Source organism: Lathamus discolor, chromosome 13, assembly GCF_037157495.1.
Source record: "Lathamus discolor isolate bLatDis1 chromosome 13, bLatDis1.hap1, whole genome shotgun sequence".
NCBI classification, from domain to species: Eukaryota; Metazoa; Chordata; class Aves; order Psittaciformes; family Psittacidae; genus Lathamus; species Lathamus discolor.
Window position 1 is genome coordinate 12,705,177 of NC_088896.1, and position 24,393 is coordinate 12,729,569.

At 63.7% G+C, this 24,393-nt stretch overlaps 5 protein-coding genes across 9 annotated transcripts; 3 read left to right on the forward strand and 2 right to left on the reverse strand.

Moving 5' to 3' along the window:
- The first annotated feature begins 174 nt into the window (after positions 1-174).
- On the forward strand, positions 175-3,309 carry TK1 (thymidine kinase 1). Its single transcript, XM_065693622.1, has 7 exons — positions 175-293; positions 425-456; positions 544-657; positions 736-829; positions 1,118-1,207; positions 1,291-1,410; positions 1,910-3,309. Exons 1-7 carry the CDS (start codon positions 228-230, stop codon positions 2,069-2,071), a joined length of 678 nt encoding a protein of 225 aa, XP_065549694.1. The 5' UTR covers positions 175-227; the 3' UTR covers positions 2,072-3,309.
- A 256-nt stretch (positions 3,310-3,565) lies between these two features.
- Positions 3,566-5,897, reverse strand: SYNGR2 (synaptogyrin 2). The gene is made up of 4 exons (XM_065693621.1): positions 5,728-5,897; positions 5,157-5,394; positions 4,724-4,863; positions 3,566-4,620 (listed from the first exon to the last, which is right to left on the reverse strand). Exons 1-4 carry the CDS (start codon positions 5,839-5,841, stop codon positions 4,423-4,425), a joined length of 690 nt encoding a protein of 229 aa, XP_065549693.1. The 5' UTR covers positions 5,842-5,897; the 3' UTR covers positions 3,566-4,422.
- Positions 5,898-6,092: 195 nt separating this feature from the next.
- On the forward strand, positions 6,093-13,614 carry TMC6 (transmembrane channel like 6). 4 transcript variants are annotated; one of them, XM_065693616.1, is made up of 21 exons: positions 6,093-6,174; positions 6,943-7,049; positions 7,214-7,332; positions 7,634-7,765; positions 7,857-8,015; positions 8,104-8,209; positions 8,301-8,394; positions 8,483-8,737; positions 9,011-9,195; positions 9,269-9,413; positions 9,501-9,656; positions 9,779-9,954; positions 10,089-10,170; positions 10,699-10,796; positions 10,917-11,012; positions 11,293-11,368; positions 11,515-11,669; positions 11,960-12,136; positions 12,272-12,350; positions 12,474-12,552; positions 12,992-13,614. In XM_065693616.1, the coding sequence occupies exons 2-20, from the start codon at positions 6,994-6,996 to the stop codon at positions 12,543-12,545; spliced, it is 2,418 nt and encodes an 805-aa protein (XP_065549688.1). In that variant the 5' UTR covers positions 6,093-6,174; positions 6,943-6,993; the 3' UTR covers positions 12,546-12,552; positions 12,992-13,614. The 4 variants fall into 4 exon arrangements, with proteins under 4 accessions (XP_065549688.1, XP_065549689.1, XP_065549690.1 ...); XM_065693617.1 differs by having other exon boundaries at positions 11,536-11,669; XM_065693618.1 differs by lacking the exon at positions 9,501-9,656.
- An 807-nt stretch (positions 13,615-14,421) lies between these two features.
- ARL16 (ADP ribosylation factor like GTPase 16) lies at positions 14,422-15,741 on the reverse strand. 2 transcript variants are annotated; one of them, XM_065693623.1, is made up of 5 exons: positions 15,607-15,741; positions 15,389-15,446; positions 15,145-15,297; positions 14,935-15,050; positions 14,422-14,698 (listed from the first exon to the last, which is right to left on the reverse strand). In XM_065693623.1, the coding sequence occupies exons 1-5, from the start codon at positions 15,693-15,695 to the stop codon at positions 14,527-14,529; spliced, it is 588 nt and encodes a 195-aa protein (XP_065549695.1). In that variant the 5' UTR covers positions 15,696-15,741; the 3' UTR covers positions 14,422-14,526. The 2 variants fall into 2 exon arrangements, with proteins under 2 accessions (XP_065549695.1, XP_065549696.1); XM_065693624.1 differs by having other exon boundaries at positions 15,184-15,297; positions 15,607-15,739.
- HGS (hepatocyte growth factor-regulated tyrosine kinase substrate) lies at positions 15,689-24,392 on the forward strand. Its single transcript, XM_065693620.1, has 21 exons — positions 15,689-15,859; positions 16,137-16,221; positions 16,607-16,682; positions 17,092-17,184; positions 18,939-19,062; positions 19,438-19,490; positions 19,931-19,999; positions 20,204-20,328; positions 20,539-20,617; positions 20,700-20,798; positions 21,144-21,239; positions 21,548-21,586; positions 21,670-21,813; positions 21,958-22,171; positions 22,356-22,528; positions 22,668-22,808; positions 22,886-23,063; positions 23,141-23,274; positions 23,540-23,656; positions 23,825-23,920; positions 23,997-24,392. Exons 1-21 carry the CDS (start codon positions 15,823-15,825, stop codon positions 24,108-24,110), a joined length of 2,286 nt encoding a protein of 761 aa, XP_065549692.1. The 5' UTR covers positions 15,689-15,822; the 3' UTR covers positions 24,111-24,392.
- The last annotated feature ends 1 nt before the right edge of the window (position 24,393 follows it).

Genomic DNA, 24,393 nt, shown 5'->3' on the forward strand with positions numbered 1-24,393 from the left:
GGCTGGCAGAGGGGTGACGTAGCTGCTGGGCGGCGCGCGGTGCACGCCGGGAAGGCGCGGGCTCTCAGAGGGGGAAAAAAGAATTTTCGCGCCTGTGCCGCCATTGGCCCGGTGGGCGGCGCGAGGCTCTTCTGATTGGCTGGCGCCGCGGCGCCGGGGCGCGGGGCCTCCCTGATTGGCCGGGGGGCGGGGCGCGGCGCCGGGCCGGCCGGTCAGTCGGTGCGGCTATGAGCTGCCTCACGGTGCCCGGGGTCCACCCCGGCTCGCCGGGCCGCCCGCGCGGGCAGATCCAGGTACCGGGGGTGGGGGGGGCCGTGCTGCGGCCGGGCTGCCGGGGCCTCGGGCAGCGCCAGGGGCGGCGCGGGAGCCGCCTGCGCGGCTCCGTCGCGCTCGCCGCCCCCGCTGACGTCCGGTTCTGCCGCAGGTGATCTTCGGGCCCATGTTCTCCGGGAAGAGGTAGGCCCGGCGCGGGCGGGAGCAGGAGGGGCCCGCGTGGGGCTCAGGGCAGGGCCCCGGTCCCGCTGACCGCCGTCTCTCCCGCAGCACGGAGCTCATGCGGCGGGTGCGGCGGTTCCAGCTCGCGCAGTACCGGTGCCTGCTGGTGAAATACGCCAAGGACACGCGCTACGGCTCCTCCGGTGTCTCCACGCACGACAAGTGAGTCCCTGCGGCACGGGCACCCCCGCTGCGGGCCCAGCAGCTCGGCTGCGGGCTCACCTGCTCTCCCTTCCCAAGGAGCACCATGGAGGCCGTGCCAGCCTGTCTGCTCAAGGACGTGTACCAGGAGGCGCTGAGCTCTGCAGTCATCGGCATCGATGAGGGCCAGTTCGTAAGTGCCAGGGCAGGTCCTGAGAAGCTCTGCGGGATGGGAGCTGCCCTGTGCAGCCCAGGGTCCAAATGCTCTGGGGGACAGGGGGAGGAGTTCCCTGGGGCTATTTGATCCCCCTGTGCTTGTGCAGTCAAACCCTGTCCTTCCTGCAGGCTGAGGACAGTGCGGCTGGAGCCCATTTTATGGGTAGGCAGCATGGCTCCATTTTGGTTTGTGCCCTGTGCTGCTGGATCCTGAGCAAAGCACTGCCCCTTCTTCCTCCTGACGCTGTTTCGGTACCCTCTCTAGTTCCCAGACATTGTGGAGTTCTGTGAGATGATGGCCAACACCGGGAAAACCGTCATAGTTGCTGCACTTGATGGCACTTTCCAGAGAAAGGTAAAACATTTGTTTTAGTACAGCAGCTGCTTTGAGCCTCTCATAGAACCATCCAACAGAACCATCCTGCTGTCTTGGCACAGGCCTTCGGGGGCATCCTGAACCTGGTGCCGCTGGCAGAGAGCGTGGTGAAGCTGAATGCTGTGTGCATGGAGTGCTACCGAGAGGCCTCCTACACAAAGAGGCTGGGAGCAGAGAGGGAGGTGAGTTCTAAGGAGCCAGGCTGAGAGAGCTGGGCTGGTTCAGCCTGGAGAAGAGAAAGCTCCTGAAGGGGAGACCTGAGAGCAGCTCCAGTGCCTAAAGGGGCTGCAGGAAACCTGGAGAGGGACTTGGGACAAGGGCCTGTAGGGACAGGCCAAGGGGAACGGCTTTAACCTGCCCGAGGGGAGACTGAGATGAGCTCTTAGGCAGAAGCTCTTCCCTATGAGGGTGCTGAGGTGCTGGCACAGGGTGCCCAGAGAAGCTGTGGCTGCCCCATCCCTGGCAGTGTTCAAGGCCAGGTTGGACACAGGAGCTTGGAGCACCCTGCTCCCGTGGCAGGGTTGGAGCTGGATGAGATTTAAGGTCCAACCCAAACCAGTCTGGGATTCCCTTGGAAGAGAAGGTCCTGCAGTAGCTTCACCTTGCCAGTCCTGCTGGTCTAGAGGGATCTCCTCAGGGGAGCTGAGCTCTGCAGAGTCACTCCCCCAGTTTTCCTGCCAGGTTGAGGTGATTGGAGGAGCAGACAAGTACCACTCCGTCTGCAGAGCCTGCTACTTCCACCATCAGCCCCCTCAGCCTGGGCCAGAGAACAAGGAGAACGTGCCCCTGATGCTGAAGCAGCTCAATGTGGCTGCCTCCTGCCGCAAGATCTTCGCTTCCTGACTGCTGGGCTCCTGTGTGCAGGAGGCCAAGCAGAAGGCAGCTAAAGGCCGCAGCTCTGATTGCTCCGGCTTCCTCCACTTCAGCAGAACTGAACTGCCCACTGCCCCCTGCAAAGCGCCCGCCACTCCCCTGCTCCAGGCACGGGGAGGAAGAGGATCAGCCGCACCTGATGCAGAAGCGGAAGCCTAGCTCAAAGGGAGTTCCTGTCTTAGAACACAGGAAGGGACGGGTGTAGCTACTGATGCTGCCACCAAACCAGCCCTGGAACCTTGTCACAGCAGTCAGGCTGCAGGTTCCCATTGCTCCAGCTGCTCTCCTGGGCTGGGTGTAGGCTCAACCTGGCTCTGGTGGCTGGTTCCCTCACCTGGGAACGCAACTGTTTCTCTCTGGTGCCCTGTTGCTAAATCCCAGGTTTCTTAAGGCACAATGTACAGTAACTCGGTGTTTTTAACTTGCTTCCCTTTTCCATGCAGTCCAAGGGGATAACCCATCCCTTAGCTTGGCTTTCGGTGCTCCCTTCGAATGACTGCATGTGGCTTATCCCTTTGCCATTACACTCTTGATCTATCTGTCCTGTATATCTTTATTGAAACAGAAAAGGGGGAAAGGCAGGGTGACTGGCAGCTTGACAGCAGGGTCTTACTCGTGTTAGTCTAGCAGTAGTCTCTGTATTAAGCCAGGGTCCTTTTGGAAGGGGGTTTTGCTCAGAGCCAAGCTTGGTGCTGCCCTTTCAATGCTCAGTTACCTGTGAAGGGGTTGGAGGCTCAGGACTTAACCTGTCAAGGGTTGGGCTGCTGTTCCTTCAAAGACCGCTTTGGGTGAGTGGTTCTCAGCTCTTAGTCATGTACATTGCTGCCTTCTGAGCCCTCTGAAACTCCTCAAGGCCGATTCCTCTGCTGCAGGTTGGCTGAAGGATCCTCTTCTCCCTTTGACCTTTGGCTTTCTGGAAGGTTTGGGTTTTCTTCCTTATTCCTCCCAAAAGCACTTTTAAGCTAGCCCCCACAAGCTCCAAGCAGCAGCTCTTGGTTCTGGCCAGCTCACATCTCCCTATGCAATGCAGTGCTTTCTGCCTACACCCACCAGCCAGGAGGTTATGACACCATCTGATAAGCGTGGGTCCCTCTGCGTTACTCGGGGTGGTGACAGTTCTAGCAGACACAAGTGTGCAAGTGCCAGGCCTGGGCTTTCCCCTTTAATAAATAACTCGATGAATTAAGCTTAATAAATAACTTAATGAGTTTCTGTGTGTGTTTTATACCTGTCTGCTCTGAGCAGGCTCCCCTGCAGGGACCAGCACAGGCTGACAGCTCGCAGCAGCTGCCTGCGCTGGAGCCCAAACCTACCCAACAGACTAAAAATAGACCCAGTATGAGCGTGCTGTTTGCAGTGCAGGAGTTGGCTGGGGCTGCTCTGCTGCTCCCTGGCCTGGGTGCCCCGGCCCCTGGGGGAGGAGGAGGAATCCTGCTTTGCTTCCCCAGAGAAGAGAGGCGGGGGTGAGGTGAAAAAGTTTATTCCATATCTACGGTGACAAAGAACTACTTGAAGGCCAGCCCCAGCAGCGCCAGCTTGCACACCACACTGCTGCTGGGTGCAGCAGCACACACAACCTGAGATAGGCAGCCCGCACCAGCGCCTTGGCATGGGCCGGGAGCTGAGTGGGGTGTGGGATGCAGAGGCAAGTGCAGAGGCTGCAGCAGCAGGAATTACACCCAGGGCCCCCATCGGAGAGCAGGGTCAGCCCTACGCCCACTGGGAGATCTCAGCACTCACTGCTCCCACAGATCCCAAACAGCATCACCCAGCACTGGCAGCTCTGGTGCAGCTGTGGGAAGGCACAGCACAGAGTTTAGAGGCGAGATAAGACAGGGCTTTGGCATGAAGCTCACCCAGCAGCAGCTGAGGGGGAAGGCACGGGAGAGGCAGGAGCCGGATGGCCCGGCTGTGCTATGGCAGCAAAAGCTGGCACTTGAGGGGTCGCAGCCAGTGGGGCTGGAAAGGCACCAGAATGGGGCAGCAGTCACAGGGACGGCCGGGGCAGAGCTGGGGGTGCAAACCACACACTCACCCCACAGCAGCTTCCCCAGGGGCAGGAGCTTGGCCTCACAGGGCCAGCCCCACACACTCACCCTCCCCACAGCCACGGGGCTGCACTCAGCAGTTGTGCATTGCACACCGGGTCCCAGCATTGGGGAGCTCAGCTCCTGCACCCCACACCACGGCCAGCGGCCTTCACACAAAGCAGCAGCCGCTTTCCCACCCACTGCCTCCCTTCACGTGGCGGGTCCCTCCCCTGCACCCCACAGCAGCGCATTGCACCGGTGCAGCCATCCCTGCTGGGCCCCAGCCATGGCTCAGTACACTGGCGGTGGCTGGTACCCCTCAGGGGCTTCCGCCGTCTGGGTGAAAGGTGGCTGCTGGTAGCTCTCATGGCTGATGTTGGGGTAGCTGGAGTAGGGAGTTGAAACCTCCGGGCTGGGGTCGATGTAGCTCTGCGCAAAGTCCGCCACCCCCATTTTGTACCTCTTGTAAGCGAAGGCGATCAGTAGGCCCTGGAGAGACAAGGGGCCGGTGGCGTCAGGGTACGGGGCCAGGGAGCCCCTGCACCACCCTCCCGAGCATGGCAGTGCCCCACTCCCCCGCAGCAGCACTCACCCAGGAGAAGATGGAGAAGAAGCTGAAGGTGATGGCAGCGCGGGCAGAGTCAGCCCCGATGCGCACATCCTCGGCCTGTGTCCAGGCCCATTGGTTGGTCAAGAAACAAAAGCCAACAAACCACAGGAACGTCCAGAGACCTAAAGGGGGAAGGCAGGAGCATGAGGGGCCGAGGCTGCATCCTGCTGCTCCCAGGAGGGTCCCCAGCCCCAACCCTGCTCCCACCAGGCTGCACAGGGCTGGCGGCTGGCGCAGGCACCCGGCACAGCCTCCCGTGGCTCCTCAAAGTGCCTTGAGCAACGAGCGCGTGGCCTGTGGGCAGTGTTCCAGGCGGGAGCGACTCCCTTCGCCAGGCGCCGGCAGCCACGTCATGGGACAAGGGCAGCCATTGTGGCAGCGCAGGAGGCACAGCCCTGCCCACACCCGCACGCACCTGAGAAGCCGAGGTCTGCCAGGACCAGGTACTTGCGGTCGGTGGTGTTGCTGATCTGTGGGAAGTAGACATCCACCATGAAGAAGAAGACGCAGGCGAGGAAGGCGACGACGCCGATGCCGATGCCGTAGCGACAGGCATCCTCGTTGTGGTTGAAGATGCAGAAGAGCTGGGAGGAGCTGGGGGTGTTGGTGTAGCCCTCCCCGACCAGGCACGAGAAGACGATCAGGGCGAAGACCTGCGGGGATGGGAGCGGGCGTCCGGTGGGCAGCACCGGGGCCGGGGAGTCCTGCCAGGGCTGGGGGCACCGGCACGGGCCGGGGGGGGCTGCACTGAGCGTTCGCGCGGCGGCTGCGCCGGGCCGGGAGAGGGAAAGAGAAGGGGAAGGAGAAGGCCGTGGCGGGCGGGCTCCGGGGCGGGCAGAAGGGACGGGAACGCCGGACCGGGGGGGCCCGGAGGGGGCGGGCGAGCGGGACAGGAAGGGAAGGTCGGGCCGGGCCGGGCGGGCTCCGGGTGCGGGCCCGGCCCTCCCGCAGCCCCTCCAGGTCCCATCCCGCCAGTCCCGACTCACCGCGCTGGCGATCCGTGCCACGACCTGCGGCTGCTGCACGAAGCGGCCCAGATCGAAGGCGCCGCCGGCCTTGGCCGCCCCGTAAGCGCCGCCGCCGCCGCCTCCGCCCTCCATCGCTCCGGAGTCGCCGCCGCGTCCCGGCCGCTTCTGCGCGGTACCGCCCCGGGGCGGGCCGGGCCGGGCCGGGCGGTCCCCGCTGCCAACGGGGCGGGGCGGGGCGGGCTCAGGCTGTTGGGACCGGGTCCCCTCCAACCCGGCCGCTGGCGCCGAGCCCGCGCCCGTGCCCGGTACCTGCGGACCTCGCTGCTGCGCAGCGGGGGGGGCGGCAGCCGCGCACGGGGAGCCCCGGCCCCACGGCAGCTCCACGCGGTCCGCGGCGGGGGAGCGCTCGGCACCTCCCGGCGTACTTTGTGCCGCGGGACAGGCCCGGCCCCGCGGCGGGTCTCGGTGAGCGCGGCCGGTGGGGAGCAGGGTGCTTCGCTGCGGGATCGCCCCTCGCCGGCGCAGGGAGCGCTGGGCTGGCCCGGGCGGCTTCGCTCCCGCGCCGAGCCCCCGGTTCCTGGTACCAGAGCTGGCGGGGGGGCCGGGCCGGGAGCTTCGCGGGTGCCACCGCCTGCCCGGAGCAGCCTTAGTCCGCCCTGGGGGGGTACCGCGGCTTGGGGTGGCGGAGAGGGAGGAGGGACAGGAGGAAGGAGAAGGCGCTGGGGCTGGGGCTCCGGCAGGCGGGGACAACGGGACGCGAGCGGCGGGGCCCCGGCGGAGCCGCTCTCGGGTCCCGGGAGGGCACTGGCGGGGGGGGGGCAGGTACGGCTCTGCTCGGGGGGACAGAGCAGTTCGAGCTGGCAGGGCCGACTCGAGCCCCGTGGGCCCGGAGAAGGGCGCCGGTCGGAAGCGCCGAGTCCCGGAGGCGGGCGGGCTCCCCCGGCGCAGCCCGGGGCTGGTGCGGGCGCCCCGTGCGGCGGGACCTGCTCGGCGGAACCTGCGCCGCCGCCGCTGCCCTTCCTTCCTGACCCTCCTCAGGTCCCAGCCCGCTGGCCCCCGGCCGGGCTGACCCTGTGCTCCTCACGGGTTTAGATACGGGTTTAGCCCCACAGCCCCGGCTCGCCCCGGCACCCGCTCCGTCACCGTCCCAGCGGCCATCACCCCCCGGGCAGCTGAGGAAATCGGGGCGCCGTGGCACGGGGCCTGCTGACCCCTGTCTGCTCACCGTGGCAGGGCACAGACTGGAGGGAGCGCAGTGCTACCAGGACCCCTCGGCCCTGCAGGATGTCGCAGCCACCCTCCTTTACCCTCCACGTCTCTGAGGACCCCGGGAGTGATGGGTGTGTACGAGCGGTGCCTCCAGCATCCTGCCCACCCAACGGGCTCTGGGTGCCTGTGCCATGGGGCAGCATGGCCGGGCTTTGGGTTGGCACTGGGGCTTTGCCATGGCTCCAGGCCCTGGAGCGTGCCCCAGCCCTAGGAGAGCAGGTCTGTGTCCCCACAGCGAGGAGCCGAGCCCAGACAATGAAGGAGCCCTGCACACCTCCTTCCACCAGCTCATCCAGGAGCAGAGCAGCTTGATGGAGGCAGGTCTGGAGCTGGAGATGCAGGATAGGGGCAGAGGTAAAGCCCCATGGGCACGGTCAGGGTGTGGCAGGGACAGTGCGTGTGCCTGGACCCTGCCTGGGCCAGCTGTGGCCAAAGGATGTGCAGGAGCCTGCTGACCATTCGCCAGTGCAGGCAGCAGGGCAGACCTGCCCTTGTGGCCATGGAGAGTGGCCCTGGAGAAGGGGGTGTGCCAGAGGGAGTGCACACCGGGGCAGGAGCCTGGCTTTAGTGCCAGAGCAGGGCAGCAAAGCCGCAGGGACTAGAGCCATGGGTGCTCTGGTGCTCACTGCTCCATGTTCTGCCCTCCCTCTCCCAGAGCCTTCGGCCTGCCAGGCTACCCCAGACACCAGTGCCACAGCTTGGCCAGAGCCCAGGCAGGGCGAGCAGCACCCCGGGTACTCCTCTGCTTCCCTGCGGATCCTTGCCAGCATGCCCAGCCGCACCATCGGTAGGTGCCACCCGGCAGCCCTGGACCCAGAAGCTCTCCTGTCCCCTTGCTGTCCTGTGGCCACCCACCCTGTGCCCGCTATCGCTTGCAGGGCGCAGCCGCGGGGCCATCATATCCCAGTACTACAACCGCACCGCACGGCTGCGGCGCCGGAGCAGCCGCCCGCCCCTGCAGCAGCTCTGCCGCGCAGCACGGCCCAGCCTGCGGCTGTATGACCCGGAGACTGACCCTGCCACGGCCACACTGCAGGGTGAGCATCGCCAGGCACTGTCCCCACAGCAGGTCTGGGACAGGCACGTCCTGGTGGCTGCATCCTGCTGAGCCCCTTGTGCCCCCAGACAAGCGGAGCCTGCTGGTGAATGAGCTGCTGAGCCTCTCGCCCAGCCAACGAAGCCACATGCTGCTTACTGTGCCCCTCTGCCTGGCAGAGAAACGCGCCCTCCGGTACGTCCGGTCTTACTGGCCCCACAGGGCTCCTACAGCCAGAGCTGTGCCGGGGCCCACACCCCCTCTAACACCGCTCTCTGCTGGGCAGGCAGGAGCTGAGCGGGCAGAGGGGCCCCCCAAGGCACCGTGCCCAGCACCAGGAGCCCTCTCCCTGCGGAGGGTCCAAGGACCACATCATCCTCGTAAGTCCAGGGCACGGGTGTGCGGAGCAGCATCGGGGGCTCTGGTGCAGGGTCCAACTCCAGTGCTCTCCCTGTGCTGTCCCTGCAGTGCTGCCGCAGGCTCTGGTACAGGCTCCTGTCCCTGCTTCCCGCCGCGCAGCCCTGGCACTACGCACTCAAGCAGATTGGTGGCCGCTTCGGCTCCAGTGTCCTCTCCTACTTCCTCTTCCTCAAGACGCTCTTTGTGTTCAACATCATCTCATTCCTCATCCTCCTGGTCTTTGTGGTAGCCCTGCAGGCTGCGTATCCCCCCGCCTCAGCCAACCCCCAGCCCTTCACTGGCCTTGAGCTCCTCACAGGAGCGGTAAGCACTGCACCACTGCAGTGGAGCTGCTCCCAGCCTTGGATCCAGCCCTGCATCCCCCCGCCCCCAGCAATGCCCCATCCTTGTCCTGCATCCCCACCACAGTGATGCCCTAGTCCCTCCCCTTGCACAGCCAGGGCACTGGGACCATCAGTGCTGGGGGTGCAGGAGGGGGCCCTGGTGCTGCCCCATCCCAGGGCTCTCTCCCCGTGGGCTGGCCCACATGTGCCAGGCTGGCCAGGGAGCTGTGGGCCCCATGGTGCCTTTCCACAGGGCTACTTCACTCAGTCGCTGCTCTACTACGGCTACTACAGCAACACCACCCTCAACAGCCCCTGCGCCTCCAGCCCCAGCACGTGCCCCCTCGCAGCCCCTCCGCTCCCATACAACATGCCCCTGGCCTACATGTCCAGTGTTGGGGTCTCCTTCCTCATCACCTGTGTCCTGCTGGTGTACAGGTGGGTTGGCAGCACCTCGGGCCCTGCAGCCTTTGCCCAGCACTGGTGCTCTGACACCTTCCTCTCGCTGCAGCGTGTCCCGCTCCTTCGGGGAGAGCTACCGCGTAGGCAGCTCCTCGCGGGACCTGCCTGTCAAAGTGTTCTGTGCCTGGGACTTCAAGGTGGTCCAGAGGCGCTCAGTGAAGCTGCAGTGTGAGAACATCTGCACCCAGCTGAAGGTGAGCACTGGGCTTGGTCCCGCACACTCTGGGTCCCACCTGGGTGCAGCCCGGAGCAGGTTGGGCAGCACTGGCTCTGCTCTACAGGAGCTGCTGGCGGAGCAGCGCTCCTGCTCCCGCTCACGGAGCCTCTGCCAGCGCCTGGGCCGCACCGCGGTGCTGCTCCTGGCCTGGCTGCTGTCGCTGAGCACGGTGCTGGGCTGCACCGTGGCTGTGCACCGCTTCTCGCAGCACATGCACGCGGTGAGTGCTGTCCCTCGCCCTGGCGCTGGGCTGGGTACTGGGCAGGCGGTGAAGCAGCCCTGGAGACAGGGGCAGCCCCACGGCATCGTTCCCCGTGTCCTCACCGAGGTGCTGCTCGCCAGGTCCAGCAGGAGCACCGGGCACAGGGAGGGGGGCAGCGGCAGCAGGAAACCCTCCTGCTGGCCCTGCCGCTCGTGGTGTCTGCGCTCAACGCGGTGATGCCCCATCTGTACAACCTGCTGGCGGCGTGGGAGAGGCAGGACTACCCCGGGGCTCAGGTCTACGTGGCCATCTGCAGGTAGGGCAGACGGGAGCATCCTGTGCCCCACCTGCGGTGTGGGGAGGCTTTGGGGCCAGGCACTCTGTCCATGGGGCTCAGCCCCCCCCCAACCCAAGGGCTCAGGGGCTCCTGGCCCTGTTCCTGCTCCCCAGGAACCTCATTCTGAAGATGGTCCTGCTTGGTCTTCTCTGCTACCAGTGGCTCAGCCGGAGGGTTGTCTGCTCAATGGAGGAGGTCAGTGCTGCCGTGCAGGGTTGGGCTCTGTGTGGGTCATTGCAGGGGGCACCCAGCGCCCATGTGAGCCCCCTGCAACGCAGCATCCAGACTGTCCCTTGCTCGGGGAGCACGGAGCAAAGCCGAGGCTGCGGCAGGGCTCTGCACCACAAGCGCCATCTGCTCCTTTGCCAGGGAGAGGGGGGCGACAGCCAGACAGGGGCTTTCCAGATCTGGGGGGGCTGGGAGAGGGGTGCAAGGGAGGAAAAGGTCCCAGAGCCCCTCACAACCACGGGAAGGTCAAGGAGGAGAAGCCTCATTGCCAGCGTGATGCCTTGACATGGTGGAGAGGGGGGCCAGCGAGAGCCTCATGGGGTTCAAGTGCAAGTCCTGCATGTGTGCTGGGGCAATCCCTAGCACAGATCCAGGCTGGGTGGAGAATGGTTTGGGGGCAGCCCTGAGGAGAAGGGCTTGGGGTGATGAGAGGCTCGGCATGAGCCGGCAGAGTGCGCTGCCAATGGGTCTGTGCCACTCCGTTTGTTTCCCCAGTGCTGGGAGACGTGTGTGGGGCAGGACCTGTATCGCTTTGTGGTGATGGACTTCGTGTTCACGCTCCTGGACACGCTCCTCGGGGAGCTGGTGTGGAGGTAACTGCCCCGGGAGGTGTCCTCCGGCGGTGACAGCCCCGGCCCGGCCCTGGCCCCGGCTCCGCTGCCGTAGCCCCAGCAGCAGCGTGGGAGCAGAGCTCTGCCCCTGCCCCTGCCCAGGCTCGTCTTGGAGAAGAGGCTGAAGAGGAGCCGAAAGCCCGAGTTTGACATCGCACGGAACGTGCTGGAGCTGATCTACGGGCAGACCCTGACCTGGTGAGACGCGTGCCGCCTGGCACAGCTCCTTCCTCTGCTGCCCAATGCCGCGGGGCCCCTGCAAGTGCCGGGGCTGGCTGGGACTGGGCACTGGGAACTCAGTGGGGTCATGGGGGCCCCCCAGCCCCACACGGGTGGGACGAGGGCAACAAAACAAAGCAGGCAGGGGCGCAGGTGCCAGCTCTTGGCTGTGCGGAAGCCTGACCAGAGCTGGTGTGGGTGCTGCGCCGCTGCCTCCCTGGGCTCAGAGCCGGCTCAGTGCACGGTCCCCCTCTCCCAGGCTGGGTGTTCTCTTTGCGCCGCTCCTGCCGGCCATGCAGGTCCTGAAGCTGCTGCTGCTGTTCTACATCAAAAAGGTGAGAGCTGTCCCCTCCCCGTGACTGCGCAGTGCCACGGGCTGCCCTGCAGCCACCAGCGCGGCCTCGGGAGCAAGGACAGGGAGCGCATGGATGGGACAGGATCTGTCCTGCTCATGTGCCTGTGGCTGCTTCCCTGAGCCCAGGACTATGCTCCGTGCCTGCAGACCAGCCTGATGCACAACTGCCAGTCCCCAAGCAAGCCCTGGCAAGCGTCTCACATGAGCACCGTGTTCATCACCCTGCTCTGCTTCCCATCTTTCTTGGGTGCAGCCGTCTTCCTCTTGTACACCATCTGGTCGTGAGTATGTGCCGGGCCACGGCTTGGGCACAGAACTGCTGCTGCCTGCTGAAGGAGATGGTGCCTCCAGCCCTGATGGCACATGGAGCACGTCAGCCTGGCCCAGGGCTGCGCATTGTGGTCACTGCACACAGCACAGCAGCAGTTGGACTGTGACCACTGCTCCCAGCTGTTCCTGATGCAGGACAAGGGGGATGGTTGGGCAGGCTGGTCCCTGGAGGGTTGGATCTCTGAGGCTGGGCCATGGGCTGCCCATGGCTCTGACCGGCCCCATTGGTCTGTGTGCTCAGGGTGCAGCCATCAGAAACCTGTGGCCCCTTCCAGGGGCTGGAAACCATCTACAAGTCCTGGCAGACCTGGGGGCAAGTGCTGGAGCAGTCCAACCCCAACATCACCTGGTTCACCTGGGTCCACCAGGTGCTGGTGGAAAATCCCTTCCTCCCATTCTTCGTCTCCGGGGTCCTGCTGTGAGTACGGACCCGAGGCTGCCCCCGGGGATGTGCTTTGGGGTGCCCTGTCACGGTCCCGAGCGGGGCTGGAGCCGGGGTCACTCCAGGGCGCCGTGTCCCGGATGCTGCCATCCCTCCTCACTGTTGCTGCAGAGCCGGGATCTACTTCAACATCCAGGTGCTGAGAGGCCAGCGCAGGATCATCCATCTGCTGAAGGAGCAGATCGCCAACGTGCGTGAGCCCGGCCCGGCTGCTGCAGCCCCGGCATGGCCGCGATCAGGCTCTTGCCCGATGCCACCTCAGACATCCCAGAGCACGTCCCACGGCTGCTCACTGCGATGTCTCTCATTGCAGGAAGGGGAAGATAAAGTATTTCTCATTCAGAAGCTTCACTCCGTGTACGAGCAGAGGGGGAGACGCTCCTGAGCCCCAGGTGAGCCCTGCGCGAGCAGGACAGGGACTGCCAGGGCTCTCAGCTGGGCACATGGGCATTCCTCTGCTCTGTGCTGGAATGGGGGGAGCAGCATGGCCAGGGCCAGCCCCACTGCTTGCTGGGGAACAGGAATGTGCAGGAGGTGCTGGGCTGAGCCCAGCATTCCATGTCCACTCACTCCGCTGGCACAGGCAGCCAGGGATGCAGGGCTGAGCCTGCTGGGGAGGTGCCCAGGCTGCTCCGGTACCAGTGTGTCCCAAGGGATGCTGGATCCCTGGTGCTGCTGCTGCCTGAGAATGGCTCTGGCTGACAGCAGAGCCAGGATCAGGATTGGGATAGGACTGGGGCAGGGAACAGGAGGTGGCTGGGGACATTTAGAGTGTGGCAGAACAGGGCAGCAGACACTCAGTGTCTCAGGGTCTGTATCTGTCCTCTTTAGTGCCAGACGCCTCAGGAAGGAGCAGGACAGGACAGGACTCTGCTTGCAGTCAGGGGATGGATCTCTCCGTCTTTCCAAGCCATTGCAACGCTGGAAGCAGCAGGGCCATGGGGTGCTGTGGAGGATTCTCTCCTCTGGGTTGCAGCAGTCAAGGACCTATTGGAGCACAGGGACGTGGATGCTCCCACTGCCCAGAGCTGCTGGGGATGCAGCAGGACCACAAGGCACAGCGCTCCCTGGGCTGGGGCTGTCTCCATGGGTGGTTACTGTCAGCAGAGAATAATGCTCCCTCCCGTGAGTGCCCCAGGACCATTTTGGGCTGTTTTCAGAAGCCTTCAGGGACAGTGACACCGGCTGGACAGAACCTGCAGCCCCATTGCACTGCCCAGAACAGCCCCAGCGCAGCTCCAGCTCCATGCCCCACCAGGAGAAGAGGAGCTGGACAATACCTTCCCCACGGACAAGGCTGCCTGTGCTACCCCAGCCAGTCACCCTGCGCCTGCCGCACGACAGCCTCAGAAACCTGCTGTGGTGCTGAGGGCTGGGCAGAGGAACCAGGGGCTCCGGCTTCCCCACTTCAGACTTGAGCTGCCCATTAAACACAGCCGTGTGCGGGGCTCCCAGCCCGTGTCTGGACCTGCTGGGCTGGGAGCGGGCGGGTTTTGGGTGTTGGTGTTCCCCAGCACTGGTGACTCAGGAGCTGGGTCTGCTCAGGCTCCTCCGCATCACCTGCCCATCAGGCTGTGCCCATGCCGCAGGGTAAGGATCACAGCAGCAGCCACCTCATCCTGCGTGGCCCCAGGAACCATTCACCATCACAGTGTGGTCCCTGCAGCCCCAGCACTGAGAGCTGTGTCCCGCTGCAGCCCTGGCAAGCTGTTTGCCCCAACAGACCCAGGAGGGGTGTGCCACAGCATGTGCCAGGCCCAGGTGGCCACAACCACCCCCATGATCCAGCACTCGTGCTGGGCACGGGGCTGTCAGCATGGACATGGAGCTGTTGTCAGACACAGACACAGGTTATCCCTGCAGGCACAGGCTGGGTTCTCTGCACTGATCCGGCTGTTGTCTGATCCCAAGTGCCAGAGAGCAGCCACAGGCTGGTACTTCCTGCAGCTCATGGGATGTCCCCAGCTGAGGCAGCCCCAGCTCCTGACACCCACCCAGGTCACCCCACTGTGCCCTGTATGGTGAATCCAAAGCTGCTGCCAGCGCCTCACGTGCCCTCAGCCTCCAACCTGGGAGGTGCCACCAGCCCCTGCCCTGCCCAGCCTGGTCCAGGCACCTCCACAGCCCCCAGTCCCACTGCCCATAACCTCCCCCATCCCGCAGGTGCCAGCACATCCCCATGGCTGCACGGCCTCTCTCCTGCTGGTCCCTTCCCCAGGAGGAGAGATTTGCACCGGAGTACAGGGCAGCCACCAGCCTGGTCAATGCAGTGCAAGCTTTACTGTGAAGTCCTGCAGGGTCCTGCCCACCACCAGCCTGTGGCACCGCTCCCAGCAGGGTCTCCGCAGGCAACGGCAGGGTCGGTGTCACCGCAGGTCTCCGAGGGTGGCCCGCAGCCACTGCAGCACCTCGGCCAGGCCGGTGCCGTCACGGGCACTGGTCTCCAGAATCGTGATGGGCTGTGTGGCGCAGGACACGATGTCCTGCATGCGGAACAGCGACTTCATCTCCATCACGGACATGTAGCAGGGCAGGTCACTGCACCGGCAGGAGGGTCTGCATCAGCCCACAGTGCCGGCTCTCCTGCCAGCCCAGCCCCTGGCTCAGGGGTCTCCACAGCCCAAGCCAGCCTGGGCAGTACCGCAAGCGGCTGCTGCCACCCCCCAGGACACACCCGGCTTCCTTACGTGTCCACCACCCGACGGGAGGGACGCAGGAGCCATCGCAGCCCCTCAGTGCCCTGTGCCCCCACCCTCCGGATGCCCCCTCCTCACATCTTGTTGAAGAGGATGAGCACGGGCACGGCAGCGAGCGGCGCTGCGGAGAGCACGGACAGGAGCTGGACGCAGGACGAGGAGACCTGGGTCGGGTCGGCGGCATCGACCACAAACTGGAGGAGACACGGGAAGGTGCCGCTGCGGGTGTGCTGCGGGTGCCGCCGTTACCCCTCCCCGGTGCCAGGTGCCCCCAGCCCAGGCCCTCACTCCAGGACGCGGCTCAGGACGCGCTCGGCTGCCGCTCACCAGCAGGGCGCTGCACTCGCCGTAGTAGCTGTGCCAGATGGGGCCCATGCAGCCGCCCAGCTCCCGCAGCGTCACGGTCCGCGGCAGCCGCAGGTCCGTCAGGTTGGTGCCCACCTGCGGGGACAGGCGGCTGGGCTGCGTGCACCGGAGCCCCGCGGCCGCACCGGGGCCGCGCCGGGCTCCCGCCCCTCCGGGCCCTGCCTACCGTGGGCAGCGTGGCCGGGGGCTCGCCCAGCTCCGCGGGCCCCTCCTGGGCGCTCAGCTGTGCGGCGGGTTAAGGACCGGTCCCGGGGAAGCGAGGGGACGGGGACCGGAACCGGGACCGGGACGGGACCCCCGCCCCCCGGGCCCATCCCGCTGCACACCCCCCCCCCCCCCGTGCTACCCTCCCCGGTGCCCCGCCCCTCCCCGCCCCGCCGGATATGACGCAGCCGCCGCGCCAGCAGGCTCTTCCCGCCGCCGGCCACCCCCAGCACCAGGCACGTAGGCACCGGCCGCCCCGCGCCCGCCATCCGACGAGGGGCCCCGCCCCCGGAAGGAGCCCCGCCCCCGGAAGGAGCCCCGCCCCCCGGAAGCGGAAGCGCCGCGGAGGGGCAGTGGAACGGGGCTGGCTTGGGCCGGGCCGGGCCGGGGGACGCGATGGGGCGCGGCGGCGGCACCTTCGAGCGGCTCCTCGGTAACGGACGCGGCCGCCCCGGGCGGAGCGAGGGGCGCGCGTCTTGGGAGGGCCCGGGGCGCGGGGCGCGGCCTCGGGAGCCGGGGTGGGCCCGCGGTTGGTGCTCGGTGCCGGGCGGGTGCGGGGTTCCCGGGATCTGGACGGGGAGCGCCGGCGCGATCCAGGACAGCCCGGTCGTTCCTGGCCCCGGAGCACCGCCGGCGGGGGACGGGGTGCGCAGCGCGGGGCCGGGGCGAGCAGAGCCGCTGGAGGAGCCCCGTGGGTTTGTTCCCTGCAGATAAGGCAACGAGCCAGCTGCTGCTGGAGACGGACTGGGAATCCATCCTGCAGATCTGCGACATGATCCGGCAGGGAGACACCCAGTAAGTGCTGCCGGGCTTCGGCCGCACTGGGAGCGCGGCTCCTGCCTGCCTGCGGCCGCGCTGCCCCATTACTGCCTCGCAGCGCGGCACACCCGCCCTGAGGGGCTGCCATCCCCCGGCCTCGGGAGCCGCAGGCCATCTCTGGCCTGAAACCCTCAGAGACGCTCAGGCCTGAGCGCGCTTTTTCCTTCTCCTCGCAGTTTGCGCTGGGGGAAGTGGGTTGGAACTGAATGATCTTAAGGTCTCTTCCAACCATAACCATTCTGTGATTCTAAGCATGTAGACTCTGTTGTTTGGGTGGGGGTTGGCAGGTTACCAGCCGCAGGTGGAATCTCCCCTCGGATTCCTCACTCCCTGAGGACATGTTCTCTCTCCCCTTGCCCAGAGCGAAATACGCTGTCAATGCAATCAAGAAGAAAGTCAATGACAAGAATCCCCACGTGGCTCTCTACGCGCTGGAGGTAACGTCAGCCCAGACCATGGCACTGGCCAGGGACCATCCCAGTTTTCCCAAGCCTTCTGTGCCGCACAGGCGGCGTGCAACATCGGGTCACAGCTTGGAGCCTCCTCCCAGCTCTAGCACAAGAGTTCTGTGACTGATCAGCATGAGGACTTCTGTCTTTAATCCCATCTCAGCTTTAGGAACAGGCAAAGTGGGATTTAAGATGCTCTCTCTGGGGTCTGTACACAGCAGCAGTGCAGAGGCCCCCGGGAAGGAGAAGGGAAGCTCAGGCTCCAGCGTGGCTTTACTGATGCTGCCCCAGTGCGACCCATTGCTCACATAGTGCTGCGTCTCTGAGTGCTGGGATTCCTCACAGGCTGCAGAGAGGGAAGAATGCATCAGGCTAATGCTGTCCTCTGCCCCTGCAGGTCATGGAGTCAGTGGTTAAAAACTGTGGCCAAACGGTCCATGATGAGGTGGCCAATAAACAGACTATGGAGGAACTGAAGGAAATACTCAAGGTAAATACAGTTTGATATACTGTCATTTTAGAATGAGGTTGGAAAGCAGCAGGAGCTCTGTCTGTGTCCTCGCTTCTGTTCCCTTTGTGTAAGGAACAGAAGGGGAACTGTATGGAAATGCATTTGAGAAAAGAGCAAACCCTGGTGTGGTGTGTAGAGAGCTCAGGAGAGGTGATATTTTGAGAGCAGAGGTGATGTCTGGCTGTAATGTGAGAGGGGAGGAACATACTGCAAAGGCATACCCTTTCATGGTAGGTGCAATGCTTTGCTTGGCAGGAGGCAGCAAAGGGAACCAGGGGATGTTCTGGCAGTTCATTGGGGACTGAGCGGTTCCCTTCATAGTATAGCGTGAGGCACACAGGAGAGTAAAGAGCAAGGAGAGAACTGGCAGAAGCTTCCTCTTTATTGGGGCTTTTCCATTGGCCTGGGGAATCATTTGAGGAGCTTTGCAGGATGTAAACCTGGCTGTTTTCACTGGTGGGCTGTTGGCACAAGCTGTCACTTGACAGTTTGATATAACGTGATACCTGCAGGAGCTTTGTGTGTCCTTGGAGTAGAGACTTCCCCAGGTGAAGTGGAACTGGGAACTCTAGTCTCTGGCTCCCCGCCCAGAGTGCAATGCCCAGGCAAGGCGTAGCTTTTCCTTGCTTACAGCCTTTGTCTTCACCAGAAACAGGCAACCGGATGACCCAGATAATTGGTGAATGAGCTGTGCAGGTCCCATCACCTCGCACATGGTACCAGGGTGTCTCCTGTCACCTTGCTGCTAGGACTGGCTCAGTCTCTGTGCAGGATCTGCTGAGCCAGGAGCAGGATGCAGTGTCATGGCCAGGGGTAGTAGCACAGCCACTCCTGCTGAGGAGATCAGATCAAGAAGTTCTGCGCCTCTCTCCAGTCCTCCTCTGCCTCTGTAGTTCTGTAACTGCTGCAGACCCGTTCTCCTGTGCTCTGCTGCTTGTGAATGCCCAGTGCTGGTAGAATGGTCTCAGCTCTGAGGAGGTTAAGGGCTGTGACATGTGTAGAATGCAGGATTTGTGGAATGGTCAGTAAGTCACACTGCGTGGGCTGAGCTGAGCTGAAATCAGAGTTAGACAGTGCTCCTCTGCGTCTGGAGCAGCCGGTCATGTGGACTTGTGGCCACTCAGGCAGCTGATGACAGGCTGCTCTCGAGGCTGGCGCAGGAACAGGCTTGCCAAGTTGAACTGTGACACAACCCCTGCCTCCAAAGGGCACCTGCCCTGCTGATCCTGCCTTGGGCAGCTTCGGGTGCTCTTGGGCAGGAGCATTGAGGCTGGAGGTGCTGACAGCGCAGCACCAGCACCCTCCAGTGCCAGTTCCTGGAGCCCTGGCAGCCCTGGTTGAGGCACTTGCTGCTGTTCTGGCCAGCTCTGTGACTGTAGGTGCCCCAATGTTCTGAGTGCAGGACAAGCAGCTTGTGTGGGAGGTGAGCGGAGCTGGGCAGGGCAGTGCTCACACCAGGCTCTGTGGGTGCTTTTTTCTAAAAGCATCCTAACCTGTTGTCAGGTTGGTCCATGCTGCTCTGAAGGATGTGTTCATGTTTGTGCTGAAGGAGCAGGCAGGCCTTGCTGTGAATTGTCCTTCCTGTGGCTTTCTGACAGCTCTCACCTTGCACAAGTGCTCTGAAGTCTCTCTGAAATACCTGTCTGGTATTTCTGGCTTCCAGCAGATTCACACCAGCCTTCAGGTTTCAGGGCCTTTTTCTCAGATATGTTTTCTCTTCCCTTTCTGTGCAGAGGCAAGTGGAGACCAGTGTCCGCAGTAAGATCCTGTACCTTATCCAGGCCTGGGCTCATGCCTTCCGCAATGAGCCCAAGTACAAGGTGGTGCAAGACACCTATCAGATAATGAAGGTTGAAGGTGAGGACTCTGTGGGCAAAGGTGGGTGGACAATTGGCCAAGCAGCTCTGCTCTGGAAGAGCTTTGCAGGAGAAGGAAGGGCTGTCAGGACCCTGTCTGGTGTTAGCAAAGTCTGGACTTGCAATACTGAGCTTTTTCTTGGTGTCTTGATACCAAATGAACCTCTTGAGGTGACTGAATCCCACTGCAAAGAGGGAACAACCCCGTTGCCCCTGGATCAGCACAGATGGCAGCTAAGGGTTGGCAGTGAGGCGCTGCTTCAGGAATCCGGCCTGAAGTCAGGGTGTCCTTTGGGAAGGGCTCTGCAGTTCCATCCTCCCAGGCTTTCCTTAGTACTTTCAGGACTGGTCCATGCTCCCGCTCTCTTCCCCCCAGGCCACGTATTCCCGGAGTTCAAGGAGAGCGATGCCATGTTCGCAGCAGAACGGGTGAGTTGTGCTGCTGGGGAGGGAGCTGGTGCTGTGGGACAGACCTCACTGTCCTGTCCCCTTCTACTGAACCTTCAGCTCCTGCACTCTTCCATTCTGTGCAGATCAGAGCCCAGGGTGGGGGAACAATGTTCCCGGTGCCACGCTGGCAGTTCTGGGCTCCTGTACAGAACTACCTGATGGAGGGGAGAGTGACCAGGACAGGGAGCTGGTTTCATCGTGCCCTGCTTGGTGGCTCCCAGCATCACTGCTGCCCAAAGCATCCCAGTCTCTAGGAGCATGAGAGGGGATAATGTGGGGATCAGTAATTCCTGTTGAGCTGCGAATGCTTCCAGTATCCCCATTCATGAGAGCACCTTGGTTAGCTCCTGAGGAGCTTGTTCAGGCGCTCTCCTTGAGGCTCTTGTCCTCCTTGACCCAATTCTCCTTATCCCGGACAGGCTCCAGACTGGGTGGATGCTGAGGAGTGCCACCGATGTCGAGTGCAGTTTGGGGTTGTGACACGGAAGGTGCGTGCTGCTCCTGCTCCTCCGGGTTCCCTGGTCCTGCGCAGTCTCCAGGGACTTGCAGGACTCCTTGAGCCTGCTGGGAAGTGCTGGGGCTGGGCAGTGTTCCCTGGCTGCTGGCGGGGAAGTGCCCAGAGTGCCTGAGTGGTGGTGTCTGGTGGTGAAGGAGCATGTTGCTGCCGCACTGATGTCTCCCATCCTTTGCAGCATCATTGCAGGGCCTGTGGGCAGATCTTCTGTGGGAAGTGCTCGTCCAAGTATTCCACCATCCCAAAGTTTGGGATTGAGAAGGAAGTGAGAGTCTGTGAGCCCTGCTACGAGCATCTCAACAAGTCAGTACCTTTGTGGTGTGTTTCTTTGCCTGCAGCAGCTGGGACTGTGAGGGAGGAGCTTTGAGCAGAGCAGAGTGAGGGTTCCCCACACTGGGCTGGGCTCCCATCCTCTTGGGAATGGGGTTTTCAGCTGCAGTGCTGTGCAGTGCTGGGGCTCTGGTGCGGAGGAAGGAGCATTCAGCCTGCACTGTCACGTCTTTCTGACTACAGGAAAGCTGAGGGTAAAGCTGCTGCCACCTCTGAGCTGCCCCCCGAGTACCTGACCAGTCCCCTCTCTCAGCAGTCCCAGGTGAGTGGCTGCCTATAGGTGCTGTAGTGATCCTGACCTATTTGGTGTCCATTTACTGACCACCTCTTCCTCCTGCCCGCAGCTGCCTCCAAAGCGTGATGAGACAGCGCTGCAAGAGGAGGAGGAGCTGCAGCTTGCAATTGCCTTGTCTCAGTCAGAGGCGGAGGAGAAGGAGAGAATGGTTTGTGCCCTGCTGGGGGTGATGTGCTGGGCATCTCCCAGCTGTGCTGTGACAGATCCTGGGCGTGTCCTGGTGTCACAAGACACAGAGCGAGTCACAGGGCCTGTGGAATGAGGGAGTGACAGTGGAGTCAGGCCTGTGCTGTGCTGCAGTCCCAGATCCTGGAAGCAGGCTGTGCCCAGGCTGGGAGCCCAGGGGCACGCTGGCCTGTGGGAACTGTGTGGAGCGTGAGGCTGGGTCTGCCAGGCCTGGCCATCACCAGGAACTCACCCACCCGGTGTGCCCAGTCTGCTGCTGACTGGAGCCTGGGCAGGCCCCGAGCCAACTGTTCTTCCTGTTTTGCAGAGGCAAAAAACAACCTACTCCATGTACCCAAAGGCTGAGCCCACTCCCGTCACATCCTCGGCTCCCCCGGTCAGCACGCTCTACTCTCCACCCGTGGTACGTTTGTGGGAGCCCCTAAACGTGATTCAGGTGGACACAGGCCTTGTCCTTGTCCTGAGTCTGCCCTGTTTGTGTCAGGCTGAATCCCTGCTCTGAGAGATTTGCCCCATTCAGCCCCTTGCTCTGTCACAGCACTGCTGTGTTGTCAGCAAGGTCTGCACTCAGGAGGAGGTGGCTGTCCCCTTCCAGGCTCTTGCTGGTGCTCAGCACTGGGTTGTCCATGGCCAGGTTCGAGCAGGATGTTTTGTGGGAGCTAAAAGTCTCCTGTTTCTCTGAATCACGTTTCCCTGTTTGTCTCTTTACAGAATTCCTCTGCTCCCTTGGCCGAGGATGTTGACCCAGAGGTAAGGAGCCAGGCACTGCCGCTCCATGGCACATGCTCACTCCTTGTGGAGCATGATGCTGATCTTCCTTCTCTCCCTGGCAGCTGGCTCGGTACCTGAACCGCAACTACTGGGAGAAGAAGCAAGAGGAGGTTCGCAAGAGCCCCACACCATCAGCACCCCTGTCCCTCGCAGAGCCGGCTGCCCAGCCTGGGGAGGCCCACCCTGCCCCGCTCAGTGTTGTGGAGGTAAGAGGGGGCCTGGACCTGTGCCAGGCAGCTTCTGAGGAGCAAGGAGCACCCAGGTCCTTGGTGTAGCCTGGCCCCAGAGCACTGCAGGCTTGCAGTTGACTCTTGGCACTGGAGAGCTGAGGGGCTGCCCTGTCCTTCCAGCAGCAGTACCAGAATGGCGAGTCTGAGGAGAACCACGAGCAGTTCCTGAAGGCACTGCAGAACGCGGTCACCACATTTGTCAACCGCATGAAAAGCAACCACATGCGGGGCCGCAGCATCACCAACGACTCTGCCGTCCTGTCCCTCTTCCAGTCCATCAACAACATGCACCCCCAGCTGCTGGAGCTGCTCAACCAGCTGGATGAGCGCAGGCGTATGTGGGAGCTGTGTGGCCGTGGCCATGGGACCATGTCCTGGGGTGGCTGCTGGGTCTTTCCCCAACACCGGGGTTGGCATTGCCAGGATGCAGCCTCTCCGGAGAGCAGGCAGTGTGTTGCACGAGGTGGTTGGAGTGCTCTGCCCCAGGCAGGTCCCTGAGGTGTCTCTTCCCTCCCCAGTGTACTACGAGGGCCTGCAAGACAAACTGGCCCAGATCCGGGATGCGCGTGGAGCCCTGAATGCGCTGCGGGAGGAGCACCAGGAGAAGCTGCGCCGTGCAGCAGAGGAGGCAGAGCGCCAGCGCCAGATCCAGCTGGCCCAGAAACTGGAGATCATGAGGCAGAAGAAGCAGGTGAGGCAGGGAAGGGTTTCCAGGGTATGTGGGGCACATCAGCCCTAAGGCCTGCTGGCTGCTCTGCCCCAGGGCTGCCCTGGCAGGGGGCGATGCTGCAGCATCCTGGCTTGCGGCCATCACGGCCCCATTCCCATAGGAATACCTGGAGATGCAGCGTCAGTTGGCCATCCAGCGACTGCAGGAGCAGGAGAAAGAGAGGCAGATGCGCCTGGAACAGCAGAAGCAGACCATCCAGATGCGAGCCCAGATGCCAGCCTTCTCTCTGCCTTATGCCCAAGTACGTCTGCAGGGCCAGAAACCCTCCTGCCCAGACCCAGGGGATGTGGCCTAGAGCTGGTTTTCTTCCCTCAACAGCTCCAGGCCATGCCCGCCGCCGGTGGGGTGATTTACCAGCCCTCTGGGCCCAGCAGCTTCCCTGGCACCTTCAGCCCGGCTGGCTCAGTGGAGGGCTCTCCCATGCATGGCGTGTACATGAACCAGGCAGCACAGGGAAGCACTGGGCCGTACACAGCCATGCCTGTCGCAGGGACAGGTATGTGCCCAGTTGAGCCCACTGGGGTGGAGGCCGAGGGCAAGGTGGTAGCTTCAGTCTCTGCCTCTCTGCCCCAGATCCCAGCATGGTGAATGCCTACATGTACCAGGCAGGGGCAGGCAGTGGGCAGGCGGTGCAGCAGGGCCCCACAGTGCCCACCACCACCCCTGCGTACTCTTCCTACCAGCCGACCTCAACACAGGGCTACCAGGCAAGTTGAGGGATGGGGCTTTCTGCAGGGCTCAGGGATCTGGCAATGGGATCTCTGGGAGGGAGGATGGGCTTGTTGGTCCCATCTCTGGATCTGCTTCAGCTCTCACAGTGGGAGTGGGTTGGAGTCAGGGCTGGTTTGGGCTCCCCATGGCACAGAGGGAAGATGCTGCGCTGTTTCCAGTGGACTGTGGGGAGTGTTGCTGCTCCTGGGGTGCTGGTTTGAGTCGAGCTGGTACCGCTTCTCACCAGCCTGTCCTCCCCAGAGTGCAGCCTCACAGTCGCAGAGCATCCCGGCCATCTCCCAAGCCCCCCAGTCGGGTGCCATGGGCTACATGGGCACCCAGTCAGTCTCCATGGGCTACCAGCCATACAGCATGCAGGTGAGCACCCCTTGTCCCACCAGCTCCTGCTCGGCTACAGGGTGGGCTCCAGCGCAAGGGACAGTCCTGGGCCTGTGCTGCTGGTGGCCGGGCGGAGACGGGGGTCTTTGGCCTCTGCCCCACTGCGTGTCCCTCAGCCCCTCTGACAGCCGCCCCTCGCTCGCTCAGGGTCTCATGTCTGCCCTGCCGGGCCAGGAAGCAGCGCTGAGCTCCCTGCCAGCCCAGCAGTCCTACCTGCCCGGGCAGCAGCCCCTCTACCAGCAGGTGAGTGCCGGGGCTGGGCGCGGGGGGTGCGCGCTGCCGGGGCCGCCTCTAACGGGGACCCCCTCGCCTCTTGCAGATGGCACCTGCGGGAGGGACGCAGCAGCAGCAGCCGCCGCCGCAGCAGCCCCCGCCCGCCCCGGCGCAGCCGCCGCAGGGCAGCGGCGAGGCTCAGCTCATCTCCTTCGACTGACGCCGGCGCGGCGCTGCCCGAGCCACTGCTCGACCTCCGGAACCGCGTCCCTTCTCCCGCTCCTCGTCCTGCCCTCCCGGCCCCGGGGCCGGGGCTCCGCGAGGCCCAGCAGCAGGAGCGCGGCCCCGGGGCCGTGCCCGGTGCCCGAGGAGCAGCCTCACGCCGCCCCGCCGAGCCCCATTCCCCATCACCCCCCCCGCCCCCGGGCCCCCTCCCCGGGCCCGACCCCTTCCCCGTGGGGGAGACCGAGCGCGACCGGCGCTAATAAAGAGTTGGGAACGAT

What these genes read in the sequence shown, in the direction of transcription:
- ARL16 (XM_065693623.1), bottom strand. Translation starts at nt 15,695, where the DNA reads ATGGCGGGCGCGGGGCGGCCGGTGCCTACGTGCCTGGTGCTGGGGGTG. An exon ending in CTGGCGCGGCGGCTGCGTCA is followed by an intron (nt 15,447 to 15,606) that starts TATCCGGCGGGG and finishes ACCCGCCGCACA; the next exon opens with GCTGAGCGCCCAGGAGGGGC. An exon ending in GTCCTGAGCCGCGTCCTGGA is followed by an intron (nt 15,051 to 15,144) that starts GTGAGGGCCTGG and finishes TGTCTCCTCCAG; the next exon opens with TTTGTGGTCGATGCCGCCGA.
- HGS (XM_065693620.1), top strand. Translation starts at nt 15,823, where the DNA reads ATGGGGCGCGGCGGCGGCACCTTCGAGCGGCTCCTCG. An exon ending in CCGAGGATGTTGACCCAGAG is followed by an intron (nt 21,587 to 21,669) that starts GTAAGGAGCCAG and finishes TCTCCCTGGCAG; the next exon opens with CTGGCTCGGTACCTGAACCG. An exon ending in CATGCCTGTCGCAGGGACAG is followed by an intron (nt 23,064 to 23,140) that starts GTATGTGCCCAG and finishes TCTCTGCCCCAG; the next exon opens with ATCCCAGCATGGTGAATGCC.
- SYNGR2 (XM_065693621.1), bottom strand. Translation starts at nt 5,841, where the DNA reads ATGGAGGGCGGAGGCGGCGGCGGCGGCGCTTACGGGGCGGCCAAGGCC. An exon ending in GGCAGACCTCGGCTTCTCAG is followed by an intron (nt 4,864 to 5,156) that starts GTGCGTGCGGGT and finishes TTCCCCCTTTAG; the next exon opens with GTCTCTGGACGTTCCTGTGG. An exon ending in TCTTCTCCATCTTCTCCTGG is followed by an intron (nt 4,621 to 4,723) that starts GTGAGTGCTGCT and finishes TTGTCTCTCCAG; the next exon opens with GGCCTACTGATCGCCTTCGC.
- TMC6 (XM_065693615.1), top strand. Translation starts at nt 7,110, where the DNA reads ATGGGGCAGCATGGCCGGGCTTTGGGTTGGCACTGGGGCTTTGCCATG. An exon ending in CTCTTGTACACCATCTGGTC is followed by an intron (nt 11,670 to 11,959) that starts GTGAGTATGTGC and finishes CTGTGTGCTCAG; the next exon opens with GGTGCAGCCATCAGAAACCT. An exon ending in TGAAGGAGCAGATCGCCAAC is followed by an intron (nt 12,351 to 12,473) that starts GTGCGTGAGCCC and finishes CTCTCATTGCAG; the next exon opens with GAAGGGGAAGATAAAGTATT.
- TK1 (XM_065693622.1), top strand. Translation starts at nt 228, where the DNA reads ATGAGCTGCCTCACGGTGCCCGGGGTCCACCCCGGCTCGCCGGGCCGC. An exon ending in GCCCGCGCGGGCAGATCCAG is followed by an intron (nt 294 to 424) that starts GTACCGGGGGTG and finishes GTTCTGCCGCAG; the next exon opens with GTGATCTTCGGGCCCATGTT. An exon ending in GGTGTCTCCACGCACGACAA is followed by an intron (nt 658 to 735) that starts GTGAGTCCCTGC and finishes TCCCTTCCCAAG; the next exon opens with GAGCACCATGGAGGCCGTGC.